Here is a 27,519-nt window from a genome sequence, read left to right as displayed (position 1 = left end):
AGCGTGGTGGGGGCGCTGAAATTAACTCGGCGACAGAGGCCATGCACCAGGGTTGTTTGATCTAGCCTACTTATTTTATGTAGCTGTAGTCAATTTGGGGGCGCGAGTGTGAGCATGGATGTCCATTATGAAGATTTGGCCTAAATATTTAAAATTTTTACCAGAAAATAAATAAACATATTCATAGACTATTCTTATGCTTGGTGTGTTTCAGTACACATAACAGCCAAATCTGAAATCATTAGCCTACTGGCTCCATGGGCAATGCAAGTGTGTAGCCTGATGTGAGCTTTGTGAAGTAATAATTCAACTGCCCAGCTGTTTTGATATTGACCCCACCCACAAATGCACATAATGTCATTTAATAAGGCTTTATGTCAGTGACCCTGAAAGGTCACCTCAAACAGGCCTCTGAAGCTTAGGGAAAGTCACTGTCAGATCTGACTTTATACAGGATTACTTAGCTGTCTGTAGATAGGAATGAGCCACTAAAACCACCAGATGCCAGAAACATTTTTTTCTATAGGCCCACTAATGCCCATTTACTGGGGACCCCAGAGGAAGCCCAGGTGTACACCTGGAGGTCCCTAGCCTCACTTTTGGAACCACTAATCAAACACAGAGCAGATAAAATGACAAATGAAGAAAAGAACGGAGACCACACAAGAGTTTAAGTTAATATTTTTTTTGGAATGGTTTCTTTCCTCACCAATGTTGATTGTTTTTTTTTTGTGAAATTTCTTCTTCTTTTTTTTTTTTTAACTCAATGTTCTTTTTTGAGCATCCAATTCAAATTCTATTTTAATGCTTTCTCTCTTTTTTCTTTTTTTTTCCTTGATCATCTTCCAAGGACCCCATTCCTCCATCTTTATTGGCAAAAGCAAACATGCTAGTAAATTAGAAATCCATTTATACAAACAAAATAAATCAAGAAAATACATCCACATCCTGCAAATATAAACAGTAACAAATCCAAAACTATTATCCAATAAATGTTTTACATTTTTTTTACACTATTGTGTCATCGTAGCATACAGAAGATAGTACAAAAGGTGGGGAGGAGACCCTCTGAGTCTTTGCTTACATAAGCATGAAACCTGCCAGAGTGGACTTGTCCTTGACAACTCTTTGCCAGTGACCTCAAAAATAACTTTTAAGGGAAAAACAAATTTATACAAACTACTCATTTGTTCACAAACCAGTTTACAACAGATTCTTGCCTGGGGGAATAGGCTGGCCATTTGCTGGCTACCTGAACCTCATTTTGACTGGGACACCGTTCAAACAACCATAACTTTGACTTTGAGGGAACAACACTTTTTAAGAGGAGCTTAGAAATCTGAACGGGGCGGTGAGGTCACTGGCAGGAGGCCTTTGACTTATCACACAGTCATCAAATATGCGAGATATGCAATCCAAACAGAAGGGCTAACCAGAAACATACTGTAGGTGAGAAGAAATCGCAAAGCTATAAAAGCATGGGTTTCAAAACAACGTGCATATTCTTAGGCGGTTCTACACAATTTCGCATCTGGTACCAGTGTATGTAACGTAACCAAACAAAATCTGCTCTGGACTTGAGAAACTTGCCCATATTACTGTGTTTACAATTCAGCAAGCATGTTTCTCTAGTCAACACTACAGACTGTGTTTACATGCAGCCAGAAGTGCGCATGTGAATCTGCATGCATCTTTGTCTAGTGAGACTATCGGTTATTTTGCAGCAAATATACTGCTGTTTCACTGGTTAGGTTACTGGATATGATCAGCTCAGTGGATTTGGAAATATGTATATCTTCTAAGTACATTAGGCTGCATGTAAACATAGTTCTCTGATTCAGAGCAGCATCAAAAGATTTTAAATTTTTTTTAAATTGCTGCCAAAAAGAAAACCCCCTCCCAAAAAAACAAAAAAGACAAAAACTGAATCGCATTAACTTGTTGTGACGATATTTCCATATTAACTTTCATGAATTTAATTCCTGCCACCCTGAGGATTCTTAAATACAGTATGTGTAAAGACAAAATACAAAATATACCTTTTTTGTCATCAAATGTGCACACTCTAAAAAGCTGATGCTTGCATTTTCAGAGTGGCAGTAAAGCACTGTCTGCCCATATTCAGATGCTGGCAAAACAGCATTAATGTACAATTAAGCTTGTAAGCGGTGCATGAGTCCCGATGTCCTTCAACAAAGTTTCTTCCATAGCTCATTGGGACTCTGAACAGTCCTTTAAAAAGAAATGTGCTACTCAGATGACAGTTTCAGTGAAGTGACAACACAAAGACTGGTTTAGCAGAAAACACAAACTTCTTACAGATAAGCAAAGCTGCTGTGCACTCTTGGTTGACCTCTCCTACCTGACACAGTTTTGTCATTCATTTGAAATGACCAAATATGGAAAACAAAAACAAAGGTATCAACAGTAATTTCTCTTTAAAACATTTACAAAATTTACAAAAGTAAATCACAAATCTTGTAAAAATTCAGCCATCTGCTGATTATGTAAGGCAAAAAAAGAAAAAAAAATCATATATTAAAATCAACTGTTCAGTATTACATTCAAACACCTGTCTAAGGATCTCAGACATTTTTGACATGGGTGATCTGATCCTTGTCCTGCCAGGCCCCTTGGATGACCAGGTGGCAGAGAAACAAAACAAGCGAAAAATGTTACACATTCTTAGAAAATGTGGAACACCCTCCTGGGTGTTTAGGCTATATTTACAGTGGCACCAGATTTTGAGTAAGCAACAAAATACGAGTGGGGAAAACTAGAATATTTCACGACAAGACAGTTAGGCTGTATCTCATTCGCATGGACATAGCAACAGTAGTTGTTGCTGATGCCACTTGTAAACATTGTTAGGGTGTTTATATTGCACCGGTGTCATTCTGTACCTGCACTGGCTCTACTACAGTTATGGTATGGTATAGCATCAGCACTTCTGGGTGCTGAGCAGGGTGCTGCTGTTTGTTTGGGAGTGTGGCATGCAAAAATAATCATGTCAACATGTCAGCACTCCCTTTGAAAGTGGGCCACTATTAAAAAGATGTCTGGATGCTTTACCACTTTGGAAATGCCAATACCAAACCTAACTGTGAGGCTAAATGAAATGAAAAACCACACCTTACTGTGCCAATATAGATAGGGCACCTTACACTAATGCAGTGGGCAGGGTCGGGGGGAATGTCTCTGGTGTCAACAGAGAACTTTCTATTGGTGATGGAATGGCTGTCCCTGAACTGAGGACAAGACTTTTCAAAACTGGTGAGAAAAGAGATAGCTTAAATATGTATAAAAATACCTATTCACAGTTGACACAAATGTTGTGCATTACTGATATTAATCATCTGGTAACCACAATGAAACTGACATAGATTTTCTATCTATAAGAACAACTTAACATTTATCTTTCTCAGCAAAAGTGAGATGCTTTAAATAATTTTGTTAAGTCAAGGAATACAAAAACTGTCCTCCCTCTAAGCTTCTTTACACAAACAACTAAAGTAAAGACACTGTTTTTACTTTGATTAGAGTCTAAAATTATTTAGTCTCAAAATACTGAAAAAGAAAAAAAATGTGATTTCCATTGAATGGACTTTAATCTGCATGTGGAAAAAAGTAACCAATAATCTGTCTGGAGAGCTGGCTATGGTGGAACAAACTGCCTTCATCGTCTCCAAGATCGGCTCTCGTACTCATCGTCTTCATCATCGTCCTCTTCTTCCTCCTCTTCCTCCTCTCCAGGCAAATAAGAGCTGACTTCCTTCTGTTGGAATGAGAGCAAAAAAAAAAGTTTCTATTCATGTCGTTATGTCTTCTCTGACAGGAGCATGAAAAATTACCTTGGGACACCCAAAACGATGTCTAAAGTCACAACGACATGCCTTGCTTCTTTACTCTGATGTACTTCCTGTTCAAACAGGTTGTTGGGGCCGGGCTTGACACAAAAAGGAATCTTTCAACAATGTAAACCAAAGGATCATCAGATAGAGAGAGAAAGGCAGTTTTATTTGATGGGAGGAGTGACTGTTTAAAAATGTGTTGTTATTGGTGGACACTTTTGCTCATGCCTACTGGCTCTGTATGATGTCCTCACTGAAGATGCACTGTTTTCCAGGACGTAGAAGTAATTGGATTTTGATATAAAACTACCAATTCAATTTTTTGGCATTTGTTGTACATACAACACAATTATACACAACTATATCTTGTACTGTATACTAATTAATATGCCCTGTCCCTATCAAATAAGTACCCCACTTTGGCCAGTCAGAATGAAAACGTTCATCAAACCGAAACTGTAACTTTAAAATTAAATCAGGCTTTTTCAGACTGGTGGCCATCCACTTCTACAATAACACAATGCATTTTAAATGGATTGTATTGACCCCAGTGTTATGAAACTTGATTGTAAACAAAGGAGCACGAAACCTACCAAAACTTCAAGAACCTTTTTTTTTTTTTTTTTTTTTTAAGTTACATTATGAGGTTTTCAACTGACAAGTAATGCAGTTTTACTCAAAGGGGTAAGATGCTCTTAGTACTAAGAGGCCTGGCCTGATTTTCCATGGGGAACTACAGTGAAAAATTTAGAGGCACTGGGAAGAAAATTACAAGTAAAAACTGAAAATAATTGCAGGTTCGAAAAGTTTCCTACTTTGAAGCTAAAGTTGCAGAGTTGGACTACCTTTTCAGTTTTCAAACTGGTAAAAGTTTGATGATACTAGATGACAACACAGAATTCAGGAGTGCTAAAATGCATGTGTGGTGTGTCATACTGTATTGTCTTCCTCCTTAGCCTCTTCTTCCTCTGGCTCAGCTGTAACAGAGGGTGTCTTGGGCTTATACCAGGATATCTGCAGCACACGGCCTTTGAACTTAGCCCCCTGATTCGCTGCCTAGAAAACAAAATGGGAGAAAAACGTGTTTACATTTCATACTTAATGTATGCACTGGTTTCAGAGGAGTACAGAGATGAATAAAGTGAGGCAGAGACAGACTGACAGTCTATCTGGAGCCATTTGACTTACATTCTCTGCTTCACTTCGTGTCTTAAAGGTCATGACCACACTGGTGGCGTCTTGGTCACGGAGATCCTCGATCTCACCAAATTTCTGGCACAAAAGTAAAAAACAGTAAGTATGAACTGCAATTTAATTGTGCAATAATCCATTCTTAGATGTAAACAGTCTCAGCTGTTTGTCATGAACATGCTGCAACAATGAATAAGCTTGAGCTACCACAACGCCAAAAGAAGATGATGTAATTTGAGAACTAATGAAATTCATGTGTCCCTGTGTCACAGTCAAATACCCAGCAAAGCTCCAGTTGCCATTACGAAAATAGACTGATTCAATTGTCATTTCTGGTATAATTCCTGGGTTTTAATTTAAATAATTAAAAAAACAGAACCCAGTTACACATTAGCTAATACCCACCACTGGTCAATTCATTACTGCATATTCAAATCTCTATCAATACCTCTAAAAAAGGAGGATATACAGTCTGTAAAAACGTAATCATTTTGTACCACAGTTTTGTTTTTTTTTTTGTTTTTTTGGCATCAGTTATTTCTGTTTCTTTCAAGAGTAGGTTTTAGTTTCCTTTTCAAATGGTGAACTAACAGTATTATTATAAAGTATATATACTGTTATGTTCTCACCACAAAGTGCGGCATCAGCTCCTCCTTCTCCTCCTGGGTGACCCCCAGGATGGACAGGGCTCTGGGTCTGTGGTCTACCACCATGCGGTTCAGGCCCCACCTCGGGACATCATCTCCCGGCTTCGGCCCCTGCCACGGCCCATGTGCATCGCTCCAGGCTCCAGTGCCATCTTGCCTCTGCCCCGACCTCGACCCCCTGGAGGTCGGATAAGACCCAACCGTGTTGCCTGAAAGAGAATACATTGAGAAGTTTATTTATTTGGTTTGGTTTGTTATAACACTGCTGATATCCTGCAGCTGATTTTCTGCTGTTATTTTTAATACATGTTCATATGTGCACATGTAAAACCATGAGTAGTGCCACCTGCCAGTGTTGAAAAAATGATTAGACCAGATGTTGCTGAGAAACTATGAAACAGACTGCACAGCTTTGATGTCATGCTGGCGTGATTTTCAAAGAGCGAACAAGAGGAAGATCGTGGTGTGAAGGCAAACATGTCAGGAAACTGCAATGGCATCCCTCACTTATCAACTCTCAGCTAAGTTTTATCAAATCTTAATTTATACATGAGATAGCATGTCCATGGGAAATCACGTGAATAACCAAAAAGTAAAAGGATTTTTTTTCCTTCCTAAAGTTCAGAGCCTCAACATTAGAGGACTGTAGTCATACACACATTACAACAGATGTAAGACTGTTGGATATCAGCACTGACAAGGAGTGATGTTTACACACTGAAAATCCAATTTACATATTTATTTAAGTGCTAGACAGTGTTAGCATCTTCATCAGAGTCCCTCCTTTGTCACAGACTTGACACTCCCAACAACTTTCACTCTTGTTCATTCCCTCCATCACCCTCTGCCCTTTACCATTTGTTGTCACGTCACTCCTCCATTTTTAAAGCGACATCCCCTGCACTTCCCAACCACTCCACAACGTCCCTCTGTTCCATTTGTCCCTTCCTCACATCTCCCACTAATTGTTATCTCACGATATTCTTACAAGGGTCAGCAGCTCAAACTTTAATGAGATGGGGCTCTATCAAGTGAAGGACCGGGGTCTGATTTGGCTTCGTTAGTGGAGGTTCCTCTGGGCTTGCTTAAGTGGCTGCAGTTTAATGTGCAGAAGGCAGTTTGGTTGGGATGGATGGAGGGACATGCATTTTTAACTACCAGCTAATTTAAGACCCACAGGGAGAGGGGGTGGGGGCAGGCCACGCAGGGTGTTGCTAACAAAAGCTATATTCTTGTTGAGGAGGCTGATCTTGTGACACAGCCAGTGATGTCTGTGTGCGTGCATGTGTATGTGTGTGTGTGTGTGTGTGTGTGTGTGTGTGTGTGTGTGTGTGTGTGTGTTGCTAGGATAGGAAAGGACAGGAGAAGTGTGTGTTAAGCCTGATTTAAACCTGAGTAGAAGTCCCATAACTCATATTGAGGTGTATATTTCACATTTTAGGCGTTGAACTGATGCTTTTATCTATGGCAACTTGTAAGTGCAACAGTAAGACAAGATTAAACTCATATGCCTACATATTACCCATATCAGAAGCAAGTAGGGGTACACTGAAAGGTATGCATGTTTACAATCACATTGGCAGTGGTATTTCATTGCTCCACCATTTTAATTTGTTTAAATGGGAAAATAATTCATTTTAAGTCCTTATGCACAGTGTAAAGAGCAAACAGACTGGATTTGGACAAGCCTGTGTGAACCAGGGTTTGTGGTGTATCTATCATCACATGTATAGATGCTGTAATGTGAGACAAGATGTCTGGGATTTTGGATATTGTATTGCAATATCATGACATAAATGTTGTCTTTTCCTGGTTTTAAAGGCTGCATTACAACAAAGGGACTGAAGGGGGGAGCTACTCTATTATTTCCTCATCATATCCACATTACTGATGACTGACTATCAAAAATCTCACCTGTAAATATCTTATGAAAGCACCACCATCAGTCATTTCTACAATATCATCCCAATGTCAGTATTCAGGGAGTGCTATGTTTTTTTTTCCTCAACTGTGATTTGTAACGCAAAAACCAAATATAAACTAAACAACTGTTGTGCAGTCAATAACGAGCAAAATGCCATGAAGGTCTTCTGACCAACCCTAATTCTTCCCTGGGGTCAAACAGCATTTGCTAATAATTCTCAGTATTTACTTAAGGCAGCCCGGAGTGCAACAGGTCTGGGGTTTAGAACATCACTGGGTATTTGTGAGTCAATACAGTTTTGTAAATTTTTCAACATCTGAGATCTGAGCTGTCCCAAAGCAACAAACCCCACCAATCTTGCTGTCCTGGTGAGTTAGAAAATATATCCAAACTTATATAACAATAAATAACTGCAGAAACTATGGTCAGAACAAGACTCCTCAATCCTCTGTTTTACCTCTTATACTTGCTAACACATATAAGAAAAAGGAAATGCATTAAACACCTGAAAATTTTGTTTGATTATCTGTTCAAGTGCATTTGTCAGTCTCAAGTGTCTCTGTGTTACTAACAGGTTGTTGTTCTCTGTAACACACTCCACTTAGGTAGAGTGAGTGCATGCTTGCTCCACCCGCTGTGGTCTCAGCTTTGTTAGATGGGGTTCAACTGATTAAAATATTACTGGAAGTGATATATTTAAACACCACCACTGTTGCCTGTTTATCTGTCGATTTGTTGTCGATAGGTGTTTCCCGGTAAAAGCCAATCAAATGTAGGTATCAAAGAAACTGGTGACGTCAAGCTGCTGTGGCCACACTAGCTGTCAAGTTGTTTGCATGCATATACACTCCAGTTTGTCTCAAGTCGCCGGTCTGTGTTTTTTGAACTGTATGTGTGAGTGTGAGTGAGCCTAAGTCTTACCTCCACCTGTAGCTGTCCCAGTTTTCTCCTGAGGTCAGTTGTGTCCTCTCCAGAGCTCATTTTCTTGTGGAAATCCAGCTCGGCATCCAACAGTTCTTTCTGGGCCTACAGACATGCACAAAATGATAAATTACCACTTTGTTACTGTCAGGTAAAAAAAAGAAAAATGTCTTATCACCAAAATGTGAAGTTTTCATGAGCTTTTATTTCAGAGTGACCATAACTTATTTCTGGGTTTAGCTGATGACATTTTGAAAGTTTGATAAGTATTAGTAATAAGTACTAGTAAGGGTAGAGGAATTTTCAAAATTGATATGAGAATGATATCATTCTTCAGATGAAGCTAAGACATGAAATCAGTATAACAGAGTCATGCTGCACTGAGGCGACATGAACATAATCAAATATGCCAATATATCTGATGATTAGTGGTGCTTTTGTAAGATATTTACACTCAAGAGATTCTTGAAAAAAAATGCATTAGTAATGTGGATATGATGACCGGGCAGGCAAATAATAGAACAGACAGAACATTTTCCTAAGCTCAGAGAATGGCATTTCTTTCCTGTTGTGCAGCCCTTAAAGAGAGGAAGAGACAGCATACAACATATCAATACAATAACAATATATTGCCCAGCCCCATGCTGTACCTCGTTATGTCCCCTGGCCACACTCGCGTCACTCTTGGTCTTGGGCTGGCTGTTGTTTGGGTTGGCGCTGGAGGCCTGGGAGGGCGGGTTCATCTCATTGCGCAGCTGGGAAATCTTCTCAGTCAGCTCCTTCAGGGTCTTCATGATGTTGGCTCTCTCCTCAGGCTTCATCCCTCGGTTCTTCTCCAGACGGTTTATCAATGCCTGGACAAGAAGAGAAGACGAGTAAGAGGAAAATGCATGGAGGACATATGGAAAAAAAGGCATAAAGGGGTAGAGATGACATGATTAGAAGACCAGAGGAAAAGCATGCACGAGGAAGGCACAACAGAGAAAAGGAAGGATTGGATGAGAAGGACAAGTAGTAAGGAAGAAAATGAAGGAGTGAGGACAGTTACTGAAATCAAACAGCCCTCTACTAAAAAACACATGATAAATTGTGGCTTTGTATCACACTGTTGAATCAGCAACGCATTTCTTACCTTCTGACACTCAATCTGTTTCTCCAGCATCTCTTGCTTCTTCTTCCTCATGTCCTGCTGGAGTTTCAACGCCTCCTGGACAACAACAACAACAACAAAAAAAATACATAAATAGATCAAATAAAAAAACAAAGAAAGTTCACAAACACAGACAATGAACAATCCTCTAATCACTACCATTTCCAGTGTGCATTCTAACATATGACAACATTACAAAGTTATTGTTTGACAACATGCCTGTTTCTTCTTGAGTGCCTCCTGTGCTTCCAGTGCTTTGGCAGTTTTACCCAGGCTCTTGGAGGAGGACTTTAGGGCCGCAGATGTGTAGGGTCCCTTCTGGGTGGTTGTCAAAGAAGACGCCACCTAAATGCCACGTAGAAAGACAGAAGACAATGAGCAACAGAGAGACTTCCTCAAGAGCTGCAAAAGTCAGGCACCAGTCCCAATTTGCAGCTCAAAGATGAACATCATATCTTAGAAAGCAAGCAAATCTTCTTACAGTTTTATTTTATTTAGGGACATCTGACACTTTGATATTGTTAATGGTTGATAAGATAGGATAATACAACAAAGGACCAGAAAATTTAGACACTCACAAAGAAAATCAAGTGAAAATCAGATTAAAGGCAGTTCAGATAACCATCAGGGATTCATGCCTTAATCAGACATTAGCTGCATTCTGCTGCAGCAGTGACCCCCATCTTTTAAGGATTCTTAGGACATTAAATCAAATGTGAAAGATTATTTAGAATATACTGTTTCACCCAGGTCTGGTATCATACGCACACACACACTAAGTATAACATACAGCGGTAGGGTCTGTGCTTGGGTGCAGGCTGTCCAGCTTGCTTGCAGCTGTGGGCACAGCTGATCCTGCTAGCCGATGCTTCGGTACAGTCTTGTTCAACACATAGGCTGCTGGATTGTGCTGCTTGATCCCCTAATGATAAAAGAAAAGAGGAAAAACAAATAAACCAAATGAGAGATACAAGACACAGAGAGGCAAATGATTGATATAGCAAAATCTAGCCCATTTCCATTTGTTTTGGTACTTCATAGTCTTGAAAAGGGGTTAGGCTACATCATGTTAACATTGTGAGGGTGAGGGGTTCAGTCTATGCATTTTTGGGGGCAGCTACAATGACCAGAAATTCATCTGTAAATGAACCTTATGCAAGCTGCCATGCTGTGGCCCCTGGCTGGAGCCTGGCCCAGGCCCCTGGGTGCCCGAGGTCTGCTCCTGCTGCTGAAGTCCTGTGGGAGTCACACCGGGTTCACGGTGCCAGTAAACCCGGATGAAGCGGTTGTTGAGAACTGCCTCTGTGCTGGATATGGCCCGTCTGGCCTCTTCGTTTGCTGTGTACTGGATCAACGCTGCTTCCGGGTCTCCACCAAACACCACCTGGATACAGAGACGAGAGTGTATGTGCGTATTTATATGCTATAACTAATGCCATTCTCTGTAGATACACACTTCAAATTCCAGCCTGGATGGTCCCTGCTAATACTCACCACAGTTTGTCCATTTATCTTTACTGTTCTGAGCAAAACTCAACACATTTATTAATAATCAGATAATAATTTATATATTCTAGCAACTGAATTTTGTGATCTTGATTTGGCTTGTCTTGGCAGTCCTGGCTGCCTACAGCGCTGAGAGAGAAACGGAAAATGTAAGACTGAGTGTGAGGTCCTGTTTCGCTTTTTCCTGCACCTACTGTGTCAGTCCTGCATTGCCTCTGGCTCGTAATTGGAGTTGAGTACTCAGAATGGGTGCCAATCAGGCACCAGTTCCTGACTGGTCATGGCTGAAATGCCAGTGAGCTCCTGGGCAAACAACACTGCTTTCGCTTCTTAAAGCAATATGGAAGTTTAGTAACATGTTCCTGTATGTATTCTTGAGCTCAATGAGTATATGGTGCAACTCAGATTCAGTAATAACAAAGATCTTTTGTTTTTCATCACAAAACAACTCTCTAAAACATAATTCTAACCAAAATGTGGACAAGTTACAAACATGATTCAAAGAGGAGGAAGTGGTGGTCTATTTTTTTTCTAATGCTGACGGCTGAATTTTAAAAATATAACTGTTTGATCTACTTGAAAAGTAGATCAAGGTTCACTGGATCTTCTTTCCAGGTCCTCTGGATTACAGGATACACTTTCTCTTTTGGTTACCTGGATATTGACAATGGTTCCAAACTTGCTGAAGTGCTCGTTGAGCTTGGTGATGTTGTTGAGCTCACGGGGGATCTTGCGTACTTCCAGCTTGGTGTTTACATAGTGATTCCTCTTGGGGAAGCTGGTCTTGTGTTGGTTGTTAAAGCTTGGCCTAAAGCACAGAGAAATAAACATCACAATGCTGATAGTTTAGCAGAGATATTATGTCAAAAGAAAGAGCAATCAACAAGATCCAGCATCATTCTAATCAACACTTGGAGCAAGACTACTAACACTACTAGTCAGTGGAAAGGAAACTCAATCTACAGCCATGTGGTTTCATTATGACACCAGGAGGTTTGTGGTCCCTGTTCTGGCCAAGAGATATTACAGTGGTAGTTGAAAAATAGAACCTGATGTCATTCTGCTTATTGAGATTAAGGTCTAACATGCATTGTTTTTTTCTGCTCATAATTTTATCACACTTGTGATAATGACAATATTTATGTCCCGTTTTTGTCAACTCTCCATGTTTTTGCAATGGCTCCATTTGTTTTTTTGAGACAGTACGATTAAAAACCACCATCTAATCAGTTTCAATAAGTCTGAACCATGGGACCGTGCATGTCTCTGAATCCTTACTTATCCATCCAAGCTTTTTTAGCTGGCAGTCCCTCAGTGGTGCTGGGTCCCATGGTTCTCTTCCTGCTCTCCTGCTCCGTGTTGAACCGGGACACACTGCTGCCAGAGGTGCTGGTTGCGGTGGCAGGCTCCGTCTGGATCACGATGTTGGCAGCTGGATGACATACACATGGTCACACACATAAATCATAATAACTCTTCAGGGCATAACAAATTTGTGTCTAGATCACAAAGCTGCCCATAAACAAATATTACTTAGATCCTTCTTCTGGACACACAGCATGTAACTGAACGCTGATATGAACTATTAAATGGAAATAAATGTATTCATTCACACTCTGTCATAGGTTATGTGTTGTTATCTTCTCAAGTAAGCACGTATTTACTGAGCTCCAAAATAAACACATTTTTTAAAGCCCAGGATTACATTTGACAGCACAATCTCAGGAGGTTAGTGTAAGAAGGCCTGTATTTGCTACCTCTGGAGCCTTGTCCTTCGCCTGAGGTGAGCCCAATGAGGTTGGAGCGCTGGGTCTGGACCCGGGGAATAAACTGTCGGTATGGGTTACGACTTGCTCCAGTCAGGCCTGGGGACTCTGGGTTATAGCCCTCCGGGTCGTAGTTATCTAATAGAAAACAACGAATATACACACACACACACACAAACCATTAGAAGAAGCAACAGTAACTGAACAATACAAAACGATAAAAACATAAAATGCACAAAATAAAATGAAAAAAGAAAACATACAGAAACAATTATACATAAACTGAAAAGTGCTTCAGCTGAATGCCTTCACTTTGCAAAACAGTATGGAATGAGAGCCGGTGGGTTTTACTGAGTGACTGAGTTGACTGAATGATGGCAACCTATAGATACGTATTCCAGCATATGTCAATGCAACTCCGTCAAACAAAAAATGAAGAATAAATGCTGAAATAAACATATATTGTGCAAATAAAAACACATACAAAGATATTAAACTTAAAACAGTAATTATGAAAAAAAGCACTCTCAGAGATCTTGCAGGAAATGGTTGTTACAGGAAATCAAGTCAACCAAATATCTGATGAACTTAAGACCATGATAAAAAAAAAAAAAAAAAAAAAAAAAAAAAAGTAGACTGTACAGAGTAACAGGAAAAAATTAAGCTTCCTTCATTCCTTGAAGCTCAGCTAAAAGAAGAGCTGGTCTCTTGTCAGTCAATCAGAGTCTGACATTGTGGCTGTTCTATCTGCAAGGTCTTCAAATTAATTTAATAAATATCCTTTAAATTAAACTACATTAATTTGCAAAAGATCAGGAAGATAATTATTATCTTGAGTTATTGTACATAAATCCTGTAAGCTGAATAATATGGGACCTTTAATTACAGTTGTGACTTTGGCTGTCTTTTGATCTGAGTTGAATAAAGGTCATATGATTAAAATTAAAACCCCTACTCCATTTCACCTAGGACTTACAATTCTTGAAGAACTGAAATTGTTTATGAACAGGATTATGGGGGGAAACACTCCAGACAGTAAGACCTAGCAGGCTTGTTGTTAGTCAACTGCTTTCACCTGCTTTTCTGTGAAGTTGATAAACAGTGCTACCCACTGGCCAAAAGCCATTACTGCAGCCTAACCAAACTGCGAGATCACACACTGTATATTACATTGTCTCACTGACACCAAGCAAAATAAAATCAAACCAACTAAATAAAACAACAGAGAAAAAAAGAGGCCACTTAAAATTCCAAAATAAGCAATTTGCCAACTGTTGCTGGCTCTACTAATGCTGTAAACTCAAAGGGGAACAAAAAAACCCTAACCCAAAAAAAAAAGAAAAAAAAAAAGTGCATTTTACTTAAATGTGAGCACAAATTAAAATGTGAAGTTCACCAAAAAAAAAAAAAAAAAAAAAAAAATCACAATGAAAGGAAAATTGTACGAAAAGCCACATTGCCTCTAAATACACAGTCCCGATCTGAATAGGAAAAGCATTGCTGCTTACATTCAGACTGGACATATTGGGGACGAAGAGACACAGATGAGGACGAAGAGGGAGGAGGTGGAGGAGGTGGAGGAGGAGGAGGAGGAAGAGTAGGCGGCAGCCCCACACCAGGCGGTCCGATAGGAGGAGAAGAAGTGATTGCCGACTGGTGGTTGGGGGTGTCGATCCCACTGGTTGCTATCAGTGGGGGTCCTAAGGGAGACACAAGCCGAAGCTAATGCCTCAGGTACATCGCAGATTTGACATTTAGACCTGAACTCAAGAGCAAGGTCTGACCAATTATCTTTATTCATGCCACATTATAATGGTTAAATGATACAGTGGTGGTGGCGGAGAGTGGAAACACCCACTCAAGGCAAAGCTGGAACTCCAAAATAAAAAGAAAATACGTCTAAGAACCGCAATGATCAAAACAGGCAGGTATTATTTTTTCAGTCATTACATACAAGTCCACTTTACGATTTAAGATGCACCCCAGTGTATTATAGCAAATCAGCAGCTTTATTATCCTTAATTTAAGTTTAAATTGATGTCTCACTAACAAATGAGTGTGAACACAAAGGCCAGAGGCAAAAGCACTGCATTTGCCAGTGGGCCATCACGATAAGAGTAAGTGTTTCATTAACATTAACATTAAAATGATATTAATTCCACTACAGGGGGGACAGGTGGAAAAATATGTGTATTGGGTACAGTGTACAGTATTGGCATCGACCAAAAGAGTTGGAAAATATCGGCATATTGCATATTGTACAATGTCAGCTGCTTTGTAACTGTGGAAGTTAAGCAGGAGACAGCATGAAAACAAACTACTGAGGCAAGGCCAGCACTTTAATTCCTCATGCTGGCATTTTCTTTCAACACAATGTGGGTGTAATAAGCGTCTTTACCGATGAGCATATTACCAACAGTGTAGTCTATATCATGTGTGAATTTTTGTATGTAGTCTTTACAGCAAGATACAATGATAAATATTTGGCAGTGATGTATTTACAACACAACAACTTCTACAAGAAAATCAGTGTAACTGAACAAGGGTAAAATAAAACCACCTTTTATCTAAGTGTTTTCTGCACAGTCTTTTACTTGCAATTCCCTTTACAGCTGCAACCAAACCCTACAACAAGGTGTCCAAACTCACAAATCTGCAGAACATAACATGCAGAGTAATGGGTTTAGGGTGCACATATACTATGTACTATCCTAAGGATGTCTTGTATTCTCTCTCTGTACTGGCTTCTGTGTCAGACCCTGTTATCCATGTTGTGTGATGATGTTCCTGTGAAACTGTAAGGCTGTGAGTCTGACCAAGTCTCATGTCCCCAAGACATGCTTGTACATTTACTGTACAGGAAAGCAGTCTCAGGACTTATCAACATTTTGTCTGATGCTTTTGAATCAGCTATACATTAATAAATCCCCATGGAATGATCTCATATGACTTCTACTTCCTGCAAAACAGTATCTTAAATCGTGACATCATCCTGCACTAGTTGGTGTAAACTAAAATTTCCATCAAATTTTTAAACATCCTCTCTCAACCACCTATCCCTTCAAATAAAATTGTGTTTCTCCCCTAACCTGATATCCTATTCATTTGCACTTGTGAATGAGCCTTCCCACCAAAACATCCTGTTTCAACAGGAAATACATAAAATCAAGAAAAAGTGAGAGTCCATTTCACATCTCTAACATTAAATCTACACTGGAATAAGCAATTTTGATCAGTGTGGTGGGAGCCAGAAACTGTTGTCATGCTTACTTTTCCAAAGATATCAAATATAAGCACAGTGAGAAACTGATGCAGGAATCAGTCAAAGGAAGTGTAGTAATAAGATGTGTCCTGTAGGTAGGGTAAGCAATTGCTTAGATTGAGGGCGACAAAACATTTTTGTCTGCTAACCACAGCAGCTGATGATGGACATCAAAAGTCATCAGCAGCTTTCACTAGCCAATTGTGGATTTCAAAAACACTCTTTGAAATAGGGCTGAACAATTAATCAAAATATTATCAAAATAACAATATGGCAAAATGCAATATCCAATCATGGGAGCTGCAATTTTTGTAAGGGGAAAAAAAAAACAAAAACAAATGTGTGAAATATGCCATTATAAATGAAGTATTGTTTTGCTAAAGAGATTCCCTGGCCTATTAATTGTATTTTCCCAAAGTAAGAAAACATGTTTGTTTTGTACAGATATCACATCGGCTTTTGAATAGGTTTTTTAAGTGATTTTTTGTATCATAATTTTATGATACAAAATCTAATGTATCTATTGTGTGAATCACAATATCTGTAAAATTATCACTCAGCTCACTCTGCATATTGACCTGTCATGCTAAAATGGCTTTTGGAGTAGATAAACTTGTCAGCCACAGCAAGACAATACCAGCATTTGGCGAGAAGGAAGGGTTAATGCCTTCCTGGGACAAAGTGAAGCATCATGGTTTTTGTGTGACCTGTAAAGCGGGGCCTACAGGAACTATTCCTTTTCACATTTAAAAATATAATGCATCCAGCTGCTACATATTACCATGTCTGCATCAGAGGGAAGCTGCTACTTACCAGTCAAGGGGAAGACGCCTGGTGGAGGGGGCTGGCCATAGGGGGGCATCGAGGGCATCCTGAGTGAGGGGGGCGGCTCTGTGATCGGGGGCATGGGCAAGCCAGCAGGGGGCATAACAGGCGGGGGTGGGAACGGAATCATGGCAGGCAGGTTCACGTCATCGACGATGAGTGGGTCATTGCCATGGTCAAATGGACAAAGATCACCACGGACACAAAACCCTTTCTCTGTGTGAGAGAGATATAATGAGAGACAAGAGAGAGAAACAGATGTTGAAGGTTAAACCATGGAAAAAACTTTCAGGTCAAGACTCTTTAGATCAAAACTTGCGTATTTAAAAACTTCACGATATCCAAATGACAAGTATTCAAGACCTACATATTCCCTAGGAACTTTTTGTCATGATGATCGATTAGTAACCCAAATCCTGCTGAACATTTGGATCTCTGATGGTCAAGTACACAGTGAGAAGTGCAGGGATGGAGGAGTGAAAGAAAATTAAGAGAGGCAAGACCAGGACTATAATGTAAGAAATATGAGAAATGAACAAGAAGATGTCAAGTCTGAGATCAAACCAGTAAAACCTGACACCTGTTATGTCAGAGCCTCATTAAGGGACTGGATTGTGTTGAACACACTGAGCCCGGTAGTGCTGTGCTTATGGGACAGTGGGTATAAAACCTGTTCTATCTCTGTTGAGAGTTGGATGAGAGTCTGCCTCCCTTTCTCAGAGGAAAAGAGAGGGAGCACTAAACAGAGGTCATTAGTGATGAGCTAAACAAGGCACTCAATAACTCTCATGGGAGGATAACAGTAGATTTTATGCAATAGCCAGGGTGAATAAGAGTTACTCACAAAGAGGTAAATAACAGGAAACCTTGCTAAAAATCAACCAATCAGCATTTGTTTCAACTATTTTTGAGAGAATGCTGTGTAGTTTAATGTGATCTTATTCCAGTTTTTGATGCAAAAGCAATAACTGTACATTATAAGCTCCTATTGAATCATATCAGATACTGATGAGAAGGAAGAATGCTTGAGAGAGAGAGAGAGAGAGAGAGAGAGAGAGAGAGAGAGAGGGGAGGTAGCAAAAAGAGGGAAGGAAGAGAGATCAGGGATCATTCCTACCATCATAATCCCTGCAGCGCTGTTTGAGTGAGCCGCTCTTGTTATTGAATGGCTTGCTGCTGCCACCATCTTGCCTCTGGTTGCCAAAGTAACCAGACCAGCTGTCTGTGGTGCTGTCGGGCAGGTGAGCCGGTGTTGCTACGGTAACACCGCCAGCTCCCGGAACTCCAGTGGAGGATGAGGAGAATGGGTGTGGTGGGGTGGGCAGAGGCAGGAGAGGAGGTGGGTGCTGCTGCTGCTGCTGCTGAGAGGCGGAGGTGGCGGAGGAGTTGTAGCTGTCAGAATCCTTCCTTTCCGCCTCAAACTTTGACTTAAAGTCTGTTGGAGACAGCCAGATATGAAGACAGACACATTAAAAAAGCATGAATAAGGACCACAGCAGAATTGTAGACCAACAGCAGAATGATAAGACCTGCAAGCAAGGTACTGAGCTTTGAGACAAACTATAGCAGCTCCTTCTCTCATCATGCCAAAACATTCAATGTTGCAAATAAACCTTGAGGGTAATATGGCCAGTTCCAGCCTGTGGTGTTATATCCCCAGTTAAGTGCATGCAGCGCTGTCCACATTGCTCCTTGCAGATTATGACTTTAGTAATGACAACCAGAAAATAAGTTCAATCGGCTACATCCAGTGCTCAGTTCACCATTTCTTCTTAACGATTCCAAACACTTCTATGGACTGAGCATGCAGGAAAGTTCCCAGCAACATTCAGCACTGCACTGTGCATCACTAATGTGGTAGCAGTAGTACAGCAGCAGTCGCAATAACTAGGCTAGACTGGCAGAAAACATACAGTGAACTTCACTGACAGGAGCTGCTTCTCTCCTGGGATTTAATTTAATACCTGTGTGTGTGTGCGTGTGTGTGTGTGTGTGTGTGTGTGTGTGGCAGGCAAGCTCACCTCTGCCTCCTCTGTGCTCCCTGTCCCTGCTCTTCCCTCGGCTCCCACTTCTGCTCCGGCTGCGGCTCCGGCTGCGGCTGTAGCTCCTCCCGCGAGGGCTGCCCCTGCGGCGCTCATGACGCTCCCGCTCACGGTGGGAGTCGCTGCTACCTTTCCCGTGGCGCTCAAACTCACGACGCTTGCGCTCATCTCGCCTTCTGTCATCACGGCTCCTGTGTGATTAATGTTACAGGTGATACATTTGAATTTCTACTTCATGCAATATGTCTAAAAATAATGAAATAGTGAATCTACAACTTTTATTATTATGTTGTAAATAAATTTCATAAATTTCAACAGATATCTGTCTAACTATATATCTAAAAAAAATCCTACAACTCAGTGCCACAAACATGGATACTGGAAGCTGTACAACATCACCCTAACAGCCTTCATCACAAACTCCATTTGAATATGGATGACAACTCTGGATGCCAACTCAAGGCCAATTGCAGAAATTAGCATCAAGAGTGGCATATAGGGTACCAAGGAGATGCCCTGTCCCCCCTGCTGTTCTGTATGGGCCTAAACCCACCATCATGAAGAGTGGCATCGAAGCCATCATGCAGGATAAAACAACAAAGATCCAGGAATACATCAGGAAGCTGGCCTGCAGTGACGGCCTGCTAAGTGCATATCTCAGACAGCAGAAGCCCAATGAGGAGGTGGAGGAAGAGGAAGAGGCACCATGGAAAGACAAGCCCGTGCATGGCATGTATCACTAAAAGATAGCAGAAGTGGCTGATATCGAGAAAACACGCCAATGGCTAGAAAAGGCTGGACTGCAAGACAGCACAGAGGCACTGATCATGGCAGCACAAGAACAGGCCCTAAGCACCAGATCCATAGAGACTGGGGTCTACCATACCAGGCAGGACCCCAGGTGCAGGCTGTGCAAAGACGCCCCTGAGACAGTGCTAGGGATGGCGAAAATGGAAATTTTTCTTGGTCGACCACCGGGCCTCATTAATCGGTTTATTTCGGTTAACCGAGAATATTATTTGACTGTCTGTAAACCTTAAAAGAATAACCGCAACAAATAACAGTTTCAGACATTCTTTAAAGTTTCTGAATATCACAAGCGGTCACGGAGAAATCGTTATGTAAAGTAGGCATGCCGAATCCTGTTGGTGCCGACATCGCTGGGTTAAATAACAAACTGCTGTGTTTGCTTCTATCATAACAAAACGCCAACATTTGTAATAACGGTAGGTGGGCTCACTAAACCACCCCAAACCAACCGGGAAATCAAACTGATGTTTGCATTCAACGTCCGCGAGATCTCTTCTTCTTCACGCCCTTTCTATGCTTTCTGGCACACTGGACTTGCGAGACCTCCTTACGAGTGAACGTCTCGCGAGCATATGCTCGTGAGGGGCAGGTGTGTGGCATGTACCAGTGCACACTGGTTAATGTAGTATAGCCAAATCACAAGGCGAGACATAGAGCAAGACAAGGTACTATGGGCTCACGAGAAGTCCCAGTACGCCATAAAAACTCCCGGTACGCTACAGGCTAAAACTGAGACGTGCCGGTACTCCGTGCCGGTGCGTACCGGCCCACTTAAAGCATCATAATTCTGTTCGAAGTGAACGAACACACGTCACATTCCAGGCTGACTCAACTTCTTTTTAACCGACAAGATTATTCGGTTAAAGTTCAAACGTCAACAACCGGTCAAACGGCCACCGGTTAGCATCCCTAGACAGTGCAGCACATCACAGCAGGGTGCACGATACTGGCAGGTACCAAGAACAACATCTAAGATCTCTGTCCAGAAGCGAGCAGTCCTCAGAACAGCTCAGATACTGCGCAGAACCCTCAGGCTCCCAGGCCTCTGGGAGAGGATCTGAGCTTGAAGGAGACACCAGACCACCCACTGGGGCAAGTGGGGAGTTTATATATGTTTCAATAGACAGTACTGATGCATTTCAACAGTAGGGCTGTACCCAACTCACAATTTCCAGAGTGCAGTCAGAGCTGGCTTTTCAATACAGCAATTCAATGACCCTACATCCCCAATAAACACACGTGCTGTGGCTGTTTTCACCAGCACTGAATAGCAGTCCTCATTTTCCTTCCATCAGCATCAGCTTTTGTTTGGTACTGTAGGGATGTCTTGATTTAGCACACTTGCATGTGACATGCTTTCATGTTTAGAGTCCTGGTCAATTCACAGGTCAATTAATCCATTAATTAATCAATTAATTGTGCATCTTTCCCATGCATGCGAGAGAATCCATCTTGTGTTATGATAATATTGCAATGTCCAATCTAAAGGGAAAAAAAGAAACTGGTCAATTTGATGAATCGCAAGCCAACTGAAGGGGTTTCTGATCGATGATTCAATTTGTCAACTTTCAGGGTCCTATTCAAAGGAGAGTTTATTTTTCTTTATGAAGTCAGTAGAGAAACACAGACAAACATGCTAATGTTGATCTTAATGATGATACCACCCCAGGCCACCTGAACGGATATTTATACATGATCACAATAAATCTTCATATTAGTATCTAGAAATATAAAAATGTGGAAAGCACCTTGAAATAAGAAGCAGTTACTAACTGATCAAAAACAGAAAGATCCAGAAACTTTGCATTTCTATCACAGAACTGATCCCATGAATCTCTTAAGCAGGCATTTTACATTTAAAAGTCATAGTGTTTCCATGTTTGTGATGGACTAGATGAGTCAGAGCCAAGGGACAGGTTATTGGACACCAGGGCCTTAATCAAGCTAGAGCAGGACTCACGGGAGTTTGAACTCTAAATACTGAACCATGGAAATACAGACATGTTAAAATCCCAATGAAGTAACATGGAAAATAGTAACTGTTTATCTAGAGGAGCTAATCAAGACAAAAAAAGACAACTGACAAACAAAGTCTTGATGTGGGGAGGGGAGTTTTTTTATATGTGCTATTAGTACATTAAAACAATCTGGTTGGTGTCTGAAAATGTGAAATTTAAGAAATGTGTGTTTGACATCTCAAAGCCAAACAGGAGTACGTGTCTTATACACATCTACAGTGCCTGCATATGTATGTCATATGGATGAGGCTTTGTGATTAACCAGAAGAAAAACATATTCTTGGAGCCAGAGCCGTACCTGGTCTCATTGAAGTCGGAGCGGTTTCTTAGAGGACTTCTCCTTCGCCTGTTTTCTCTCTCCTCTTCTGCTGTTTCAGCCTTGTGGAAAACAAAACAAAACAAACCACAGTCACAACCTAAACCTCTTCATGGTTCTTCACCACTTCATGGTTCTCTAACACATCTTGAATTACTGGCTGTGTCCCAAATGGAAAACGGATAAATGCTGCCTATTGAAGATGCATTTGGAGGCAGGAAGGCATCAAGTAAATTCCCAAATTAAATTGTGCCTACTGACATGCATCTGTTCAGCTATCTTTTTTTTTTTTTTTTTTTTTTTAAGATTTTTTTTTTTTGCATTTCTGCTGTATTCAACAGTGATAGTAGAGAGAGACTGGAAAGGTAGGGGGAGAGAAAGCCTTGACGTACGCACTCTACCACTGGGCTGCCCCCATTTGGCCCCCATTTTTGAAGGTAACGTAGATATATCTTACATTGGCTAGCATAGCCCACAATCCTTTGTGACCGAAGGACAATTAAGTTACAGTTAAGCCAAATCTGTCACACACCTGTGGTGTTTGTATATAAATGTATGTTGTTTTAACTTCAGTTTCACTATGAAGAAATAAGTAGTGCAGTCACTGGATATTTACCTGTTTAAACATTTAACATTTATTTAAAATACATTCTATCAAATGCACTGGGATGAATTCATGTATTTGATCAACTACAAGTGTTACTATGATTTTCTTTAATTATGTCTTGTGACTGTCTTTTCCTTTTTTTAAATTCAAACAGAAGAAAACTGAGTAAAGGACAAACCAGGTGTCAGTAACGGAGCAGTGGTAATGACAGCAGCTGCTAAACGTGGTATCTTAGCAATGCCGTGACGCATGCTGTCTTAGTAGCTTGTCTCAAACCAGAGTCCTTCAGCGGTACCTTGTGTGAAACCACTGCGTGCTTAAGACCCTAAGCAGCAAGGCAGCAAGCAGCTGATTTACATCTGGTACACATTCACTGTCTCTTTGGACAAGAAGAAGAAAGAAGAAACAAAAGAAAAAAAATCCCACTGTATGGAAAAAATAATGGCTGTAACTCAAGGTATTTGAATAGGCGTCTGATGATACTCCAAGAGATCTATTTTTGATGAAAGCTTTTATCCACAGCGCTCTCAAGTACCATGGTTAGTCTCAATGGAAATGCGCTGCCCAGTTATCTACAGACCCACTTCGGACATGCCTGAGTATGTGACAGGACTAACTGATCACAGGCTTACCTTTAATTTACAAACATAGTCAATAAATTCCTCACTCACTCTTGGGGTTCCTTACCTCCACAGCATCAGGCTTGACAACCAGTTGTTTGACCTCCTCCTTAGGAGCGTCCTTGGAAGGGGGATTCCCCAGGTAGTTCTTAGTTGTCAGACATTCAAATAGTTTATCAACAAACCCTGTTGTCTCTGCAAAAAGGCAAATAATCATATGATTAAGAATTATTCTTCACTATAACAAACTTGTTGCATTCTCCCTCAGTGAAGAAATCGACCCTCAGGACTGAAGTGTGCTGACATTTCTCCTAAATCATTCACGCTATGCTAATGCTTCTCCGCTCCACTCCCCACTAAATATAGCCAAAGCATAATAAATGTAAAATGAATGACGAACACAGAAAAAGTAAGGGAGATAAAATAGGACAAGCAGTTGGTTTTAAAAAAAGTGCTACATACCAGCAGGCATATGAAGAATAAAACAAACAGGAAAAATATGTCAAATAAATAAAAACAGTGCAGGAATGAGGGTAAAATCTCCTATGCCAATACTCCATTTTAACCGGGTATCGGCACTGATAACAATACCGATATAGGTACTGATGCATCCTTTGCCTTAAGCTCTGCTACAGCTCAAAAATGGTGAAAGTGTATGGGAATTTAACTGGCGGCTGGTTTGATCAATAGCACTCAGTTTTATTCCTATATACAGAGTATGGCTCGAAGAGTAGGCCACGTTTTGACAAACAGATATCTCAGCACCTGGTGAAGTAATCATTTAGTCACTGAAATAAAGCATTACGACTGACAGGGCTTTCAGGTGATGTAACACACCCTCTAGTGGCCACATGTGAGGACCACAGTTCTTGAGCAACAGTGGTTGCCTATAGTCTAAATGTACAATTCAATCATCCCAACTAATCTGAAAAGACACAATTAATTTCTCAGCCATTTTGAACTGATCACTTCTCTACTGATGTATCTCCTTGACTTTTTGCTACAATAATGCCAACTTGCAAGATGGCAAATGAAAGCATCTGATAATCTAACAATCACTGTCTTGTCAACACGCTGGATTTGGTAACACATCTGAAGAAGCTGGTGTTAGCTGTGGCCAATAGTTGTAGTTTAGTAACTTTAACATTGGTTGTATTGTTAAATTAGTATTAGTTGGCCAAGTTTAAGGTAACTGAGCTGACTCTTCTCAAGACAGGCCAACAGCTTGCAGTGTTTTAGGGCAGAGATTAAGGTGAAAGACAAGGCAGTTTCCTGTATCACAGTTACCTCAAGCTGGAAGCAAATCTGCCTTATCAGAGTGTTCACATTTTTTATTAATGTTATTGAATGCACCCACATCCATGCCATAAATTATAGCTTACTTTTGTTTATAATCAATCACTTACTAAGATATTTCCATTTTTCTAGCCTGTTTTTTTTTTTTTTTTTTAAATACAGTATTATGTCTTTATTTGCTGACAGTCAATTCTCTAATGGGTCTCCATGATGCTGCCAGCTGTGGTTTCTAAAAGACTAATGATACAACAGCAAAGCCTGCAAGTGGAATGTATGAATTAATGATTTTTTTTTCTGTCATGCAATGAAATCTATGACCCATTCCACATGGTGCATATTAACAATAAATACATATTAAATTAAACTTCCAGCATTTGACTGTCAAAAAACAAAGTTATGAATGAAGTTAGAAGGATTATTTTCTCTAGTTTGCTGGGAAGAAACACACACACACACACACACACACACACAAGACTGCATCCACATTCCCTCACAATGGCAGAAAAGCTTTTTGTGGGAGGCCTACCTTTCTGCAGGAAGACATCGAGTTGATCAGCACAGAGTGCTTTCAGCTCTTTCTCCGGTTTGTCCTTCTTCACAAGGGCCACGACATAGTTGGCTAACGCTGAAGGGTCAGCATCACATCTGCAAATGAATCCACATTTATTATTAATTTCAGCTATGCAGTATTATAGCATCCAATAAATTAATGATCACCGTTCAATAAGAAAGTACAAGACAAGGAATTCAGATTTCCAAACCAAATGAAAATGGAAGAGGAGGAGAGAGGGAGACAGAGAAAATTCAAATCTATAATTGAATCGGCAGTGAGGGATGAGACCGCTAAACAAGCAGGACTTTATATTATGGGATAAACACCCAAGTGAAACTCTGCATACTGACTTCAGCAAAAATATTCTTAGATACTTAATGTGCAAAGGAGGACACCTAAAACTGTTTGCAAAGCAGAGCTGGGCCTGTATCCATCATTAAGCATTCAGACACAAGCCATCAAGTTTAATAACCACTTCAAGGCAAGGAACCCCAACAAATTACATTACTAAGCACATACATGCCAAGAAATACACAGCAAGAGTCCTTTCCTTTCCTTTAGTCAACCAATACTAGGCATATCATCACTTCAATCTAACAGCCATACAAAGCAATGCACTCAAGACAATTTCCAACCAAATTGCAACCAAACAAACAAAAAGCTTGAAATATTGGAAAAATACTATAAACTTTTCTTGTAAACTCTTACAAGAAAAGAAAAGCAAGCAAACAATACACAGTTAAGAAAGTTGCAATTTCCAACCAAATTGCAACCAAACAAACAAAAAGCTTGAAATATTGGAAAAATACTATAAACTTTTCTTGTAAACTCTTACAAGAAAAGAAAAGCAAGCAAACAATACACAGTTACTGTAAGTGACAGAAATCTAGGGAACAAACACCAACCAGGTACAGACTCATCAATCACAACTCAGCCAATGCAAAAGGCTGGCACTGGATAACATGGTTCTTTGAAAGACGACACAGTGTATGATCTAGGTGAAATTAGCATTCCTGAATTTGAATTGCATTTCCTAACTAAGTGTGAAAGATATAAAATGTAATGGGGCATGTTTTTGAAAACTTGAGGCTGCAAAAGCATCCACAAATGGTTTTAAGAAGCACAGATGTGAAGGAAAACTCTCACAAGAGAGCAAGGCGCACTGCATCCTGATAAAACTTCATGTTATTGCCCACCATAAAATGAGATACAGAGGATGAGTTTTACAGCCACATCTACATGACAGTGCTCTGTGTGTCTAATGAATTCAACATCTCTGCTCTGTAATAGCTGTCACTTCATCACCAGATGCTGGATTCACTGGTGATTCAATATACCTTGCTTTGACAGCAATACAGTTCTCTTGCCATGACAATGAATTTGAATTTGTGTTTTAGAAAGAGAGAGATGGAGAGAGCGAGAAAGAACGAGTGTGTGTAACTATGTGTGTTAACTATGGTAACACAAAACCCATTAAATACATACTTCCTTCACTACATTCAGTATTTTTTGTGTAATTCAATATTAAACGCCTATATAACGAACAGGAGGAATCGTATAATTTGAGCTATGTGTTGCAGCAAAGGTTAGCTAGCTGGTTACAGAAGTGTGATAAAGTTACGTTAATGTTAGCCAACTAAGTTACGTGTTTAACTGTCCTAAAGCCCACAGGGAGACAAACATTATGTAATAACTAACTACACTGGGTGCTAATTTACTCTCGTAAGTTACTGGAAAGTCAAGACTGTGCCTGTTTTGCCACCAAGAGCAAGCTAACGGCCATGGTGGCTAACTCGTGCGGGAATCTGCTAACAGACGCGACTGGCCGCACTGATGTCCAACCCACTGGCTAGCCGCGTTAGCATGCATGCTAAATGTCATTTCAATTCATCACTCACATTGGCTCCAGGAGTTTTGCCAGCCACGACTTCAAGGCTTCCACATTGTCTATAATCATCGTGAGAAAGACTACAACACTGTCTATAAAATGAAAGTGTGTTTTGATAATCCTACTTTCATCGTCTAAAAATTTATAAGCTTTTGGGCCTTCTCTCTCTTCACTTGCAGGTCGGACGAAATGATTTACGGCATGACAACACAAGAGGCGTTGTCGCAACACGGGCTTGACGACGACAGTGGAAATCACACGGGCGCCGGATTCAATAATCACACACGTATCTCATGTAAGCGTCACGACATTTTAGTATTTAAAAA

At 40.5% G+C, this 27,519-nt stretch overlaps 1 protein-coding gene across 1 annotated transcript; it reads right to left on the bottom strand.

Moving 5' to 3' along the window:
• Positions 1–732: 732 nt before the first annotated feature.
• Positions 733–27,384, bottom strand: rbm27 (RNA binding motif protein 27). The gene is given in 22 exon segments (XM_030068635.1): positions 733–3,775; positions 4,788–4,907; positions 5,040–5,123; positions 5,672–5,761; positions 5,764–5,898; positions 8,535–8,639; positions 9,185–9,388; positions 9,667–9,741; positions 9,904–10,029; positions 10,475–10,606; positions 10,835–11,068; positions 11,845–11,998; positions 12,469–12,622; positions 12,948–13,094; positions 14,465–14,656; positions 17,032–17,259; positions 18,161–18,478; positions 19,065–19,276; positions 22,212–22,291; positions 23,524–23,651; positions 25,279–25,397; positions 27,204–27,384. Coding segments are annotated over 22 exon segments (3,195 nt in total). The 5' UTR covers positions 27,263–27,384; the 3' UTR covers positions 733–3,676.
• Between the last annotated feature and the right edge of the window lie 135 nt (positions 27,385–27,519).

Source organism: Myripristis murdjan, chromosome 14 (assembly GCF_902150065.1).
Source record: "Myripristis murdjan chromosome 14, fMyrMur1.1, whole genome shotgun sequence".
Lineage (NCBI taxonomy): Eukaryota > Metazoa > Chordata > Actinopteri > Holocentriformes > Holocentridae > Myripristis > Myripristis murdjan.
Note: the sequence above shows the minus strand (reverse complement) of the source record. Positions and strands in the feature narration are given on the sequence as shown.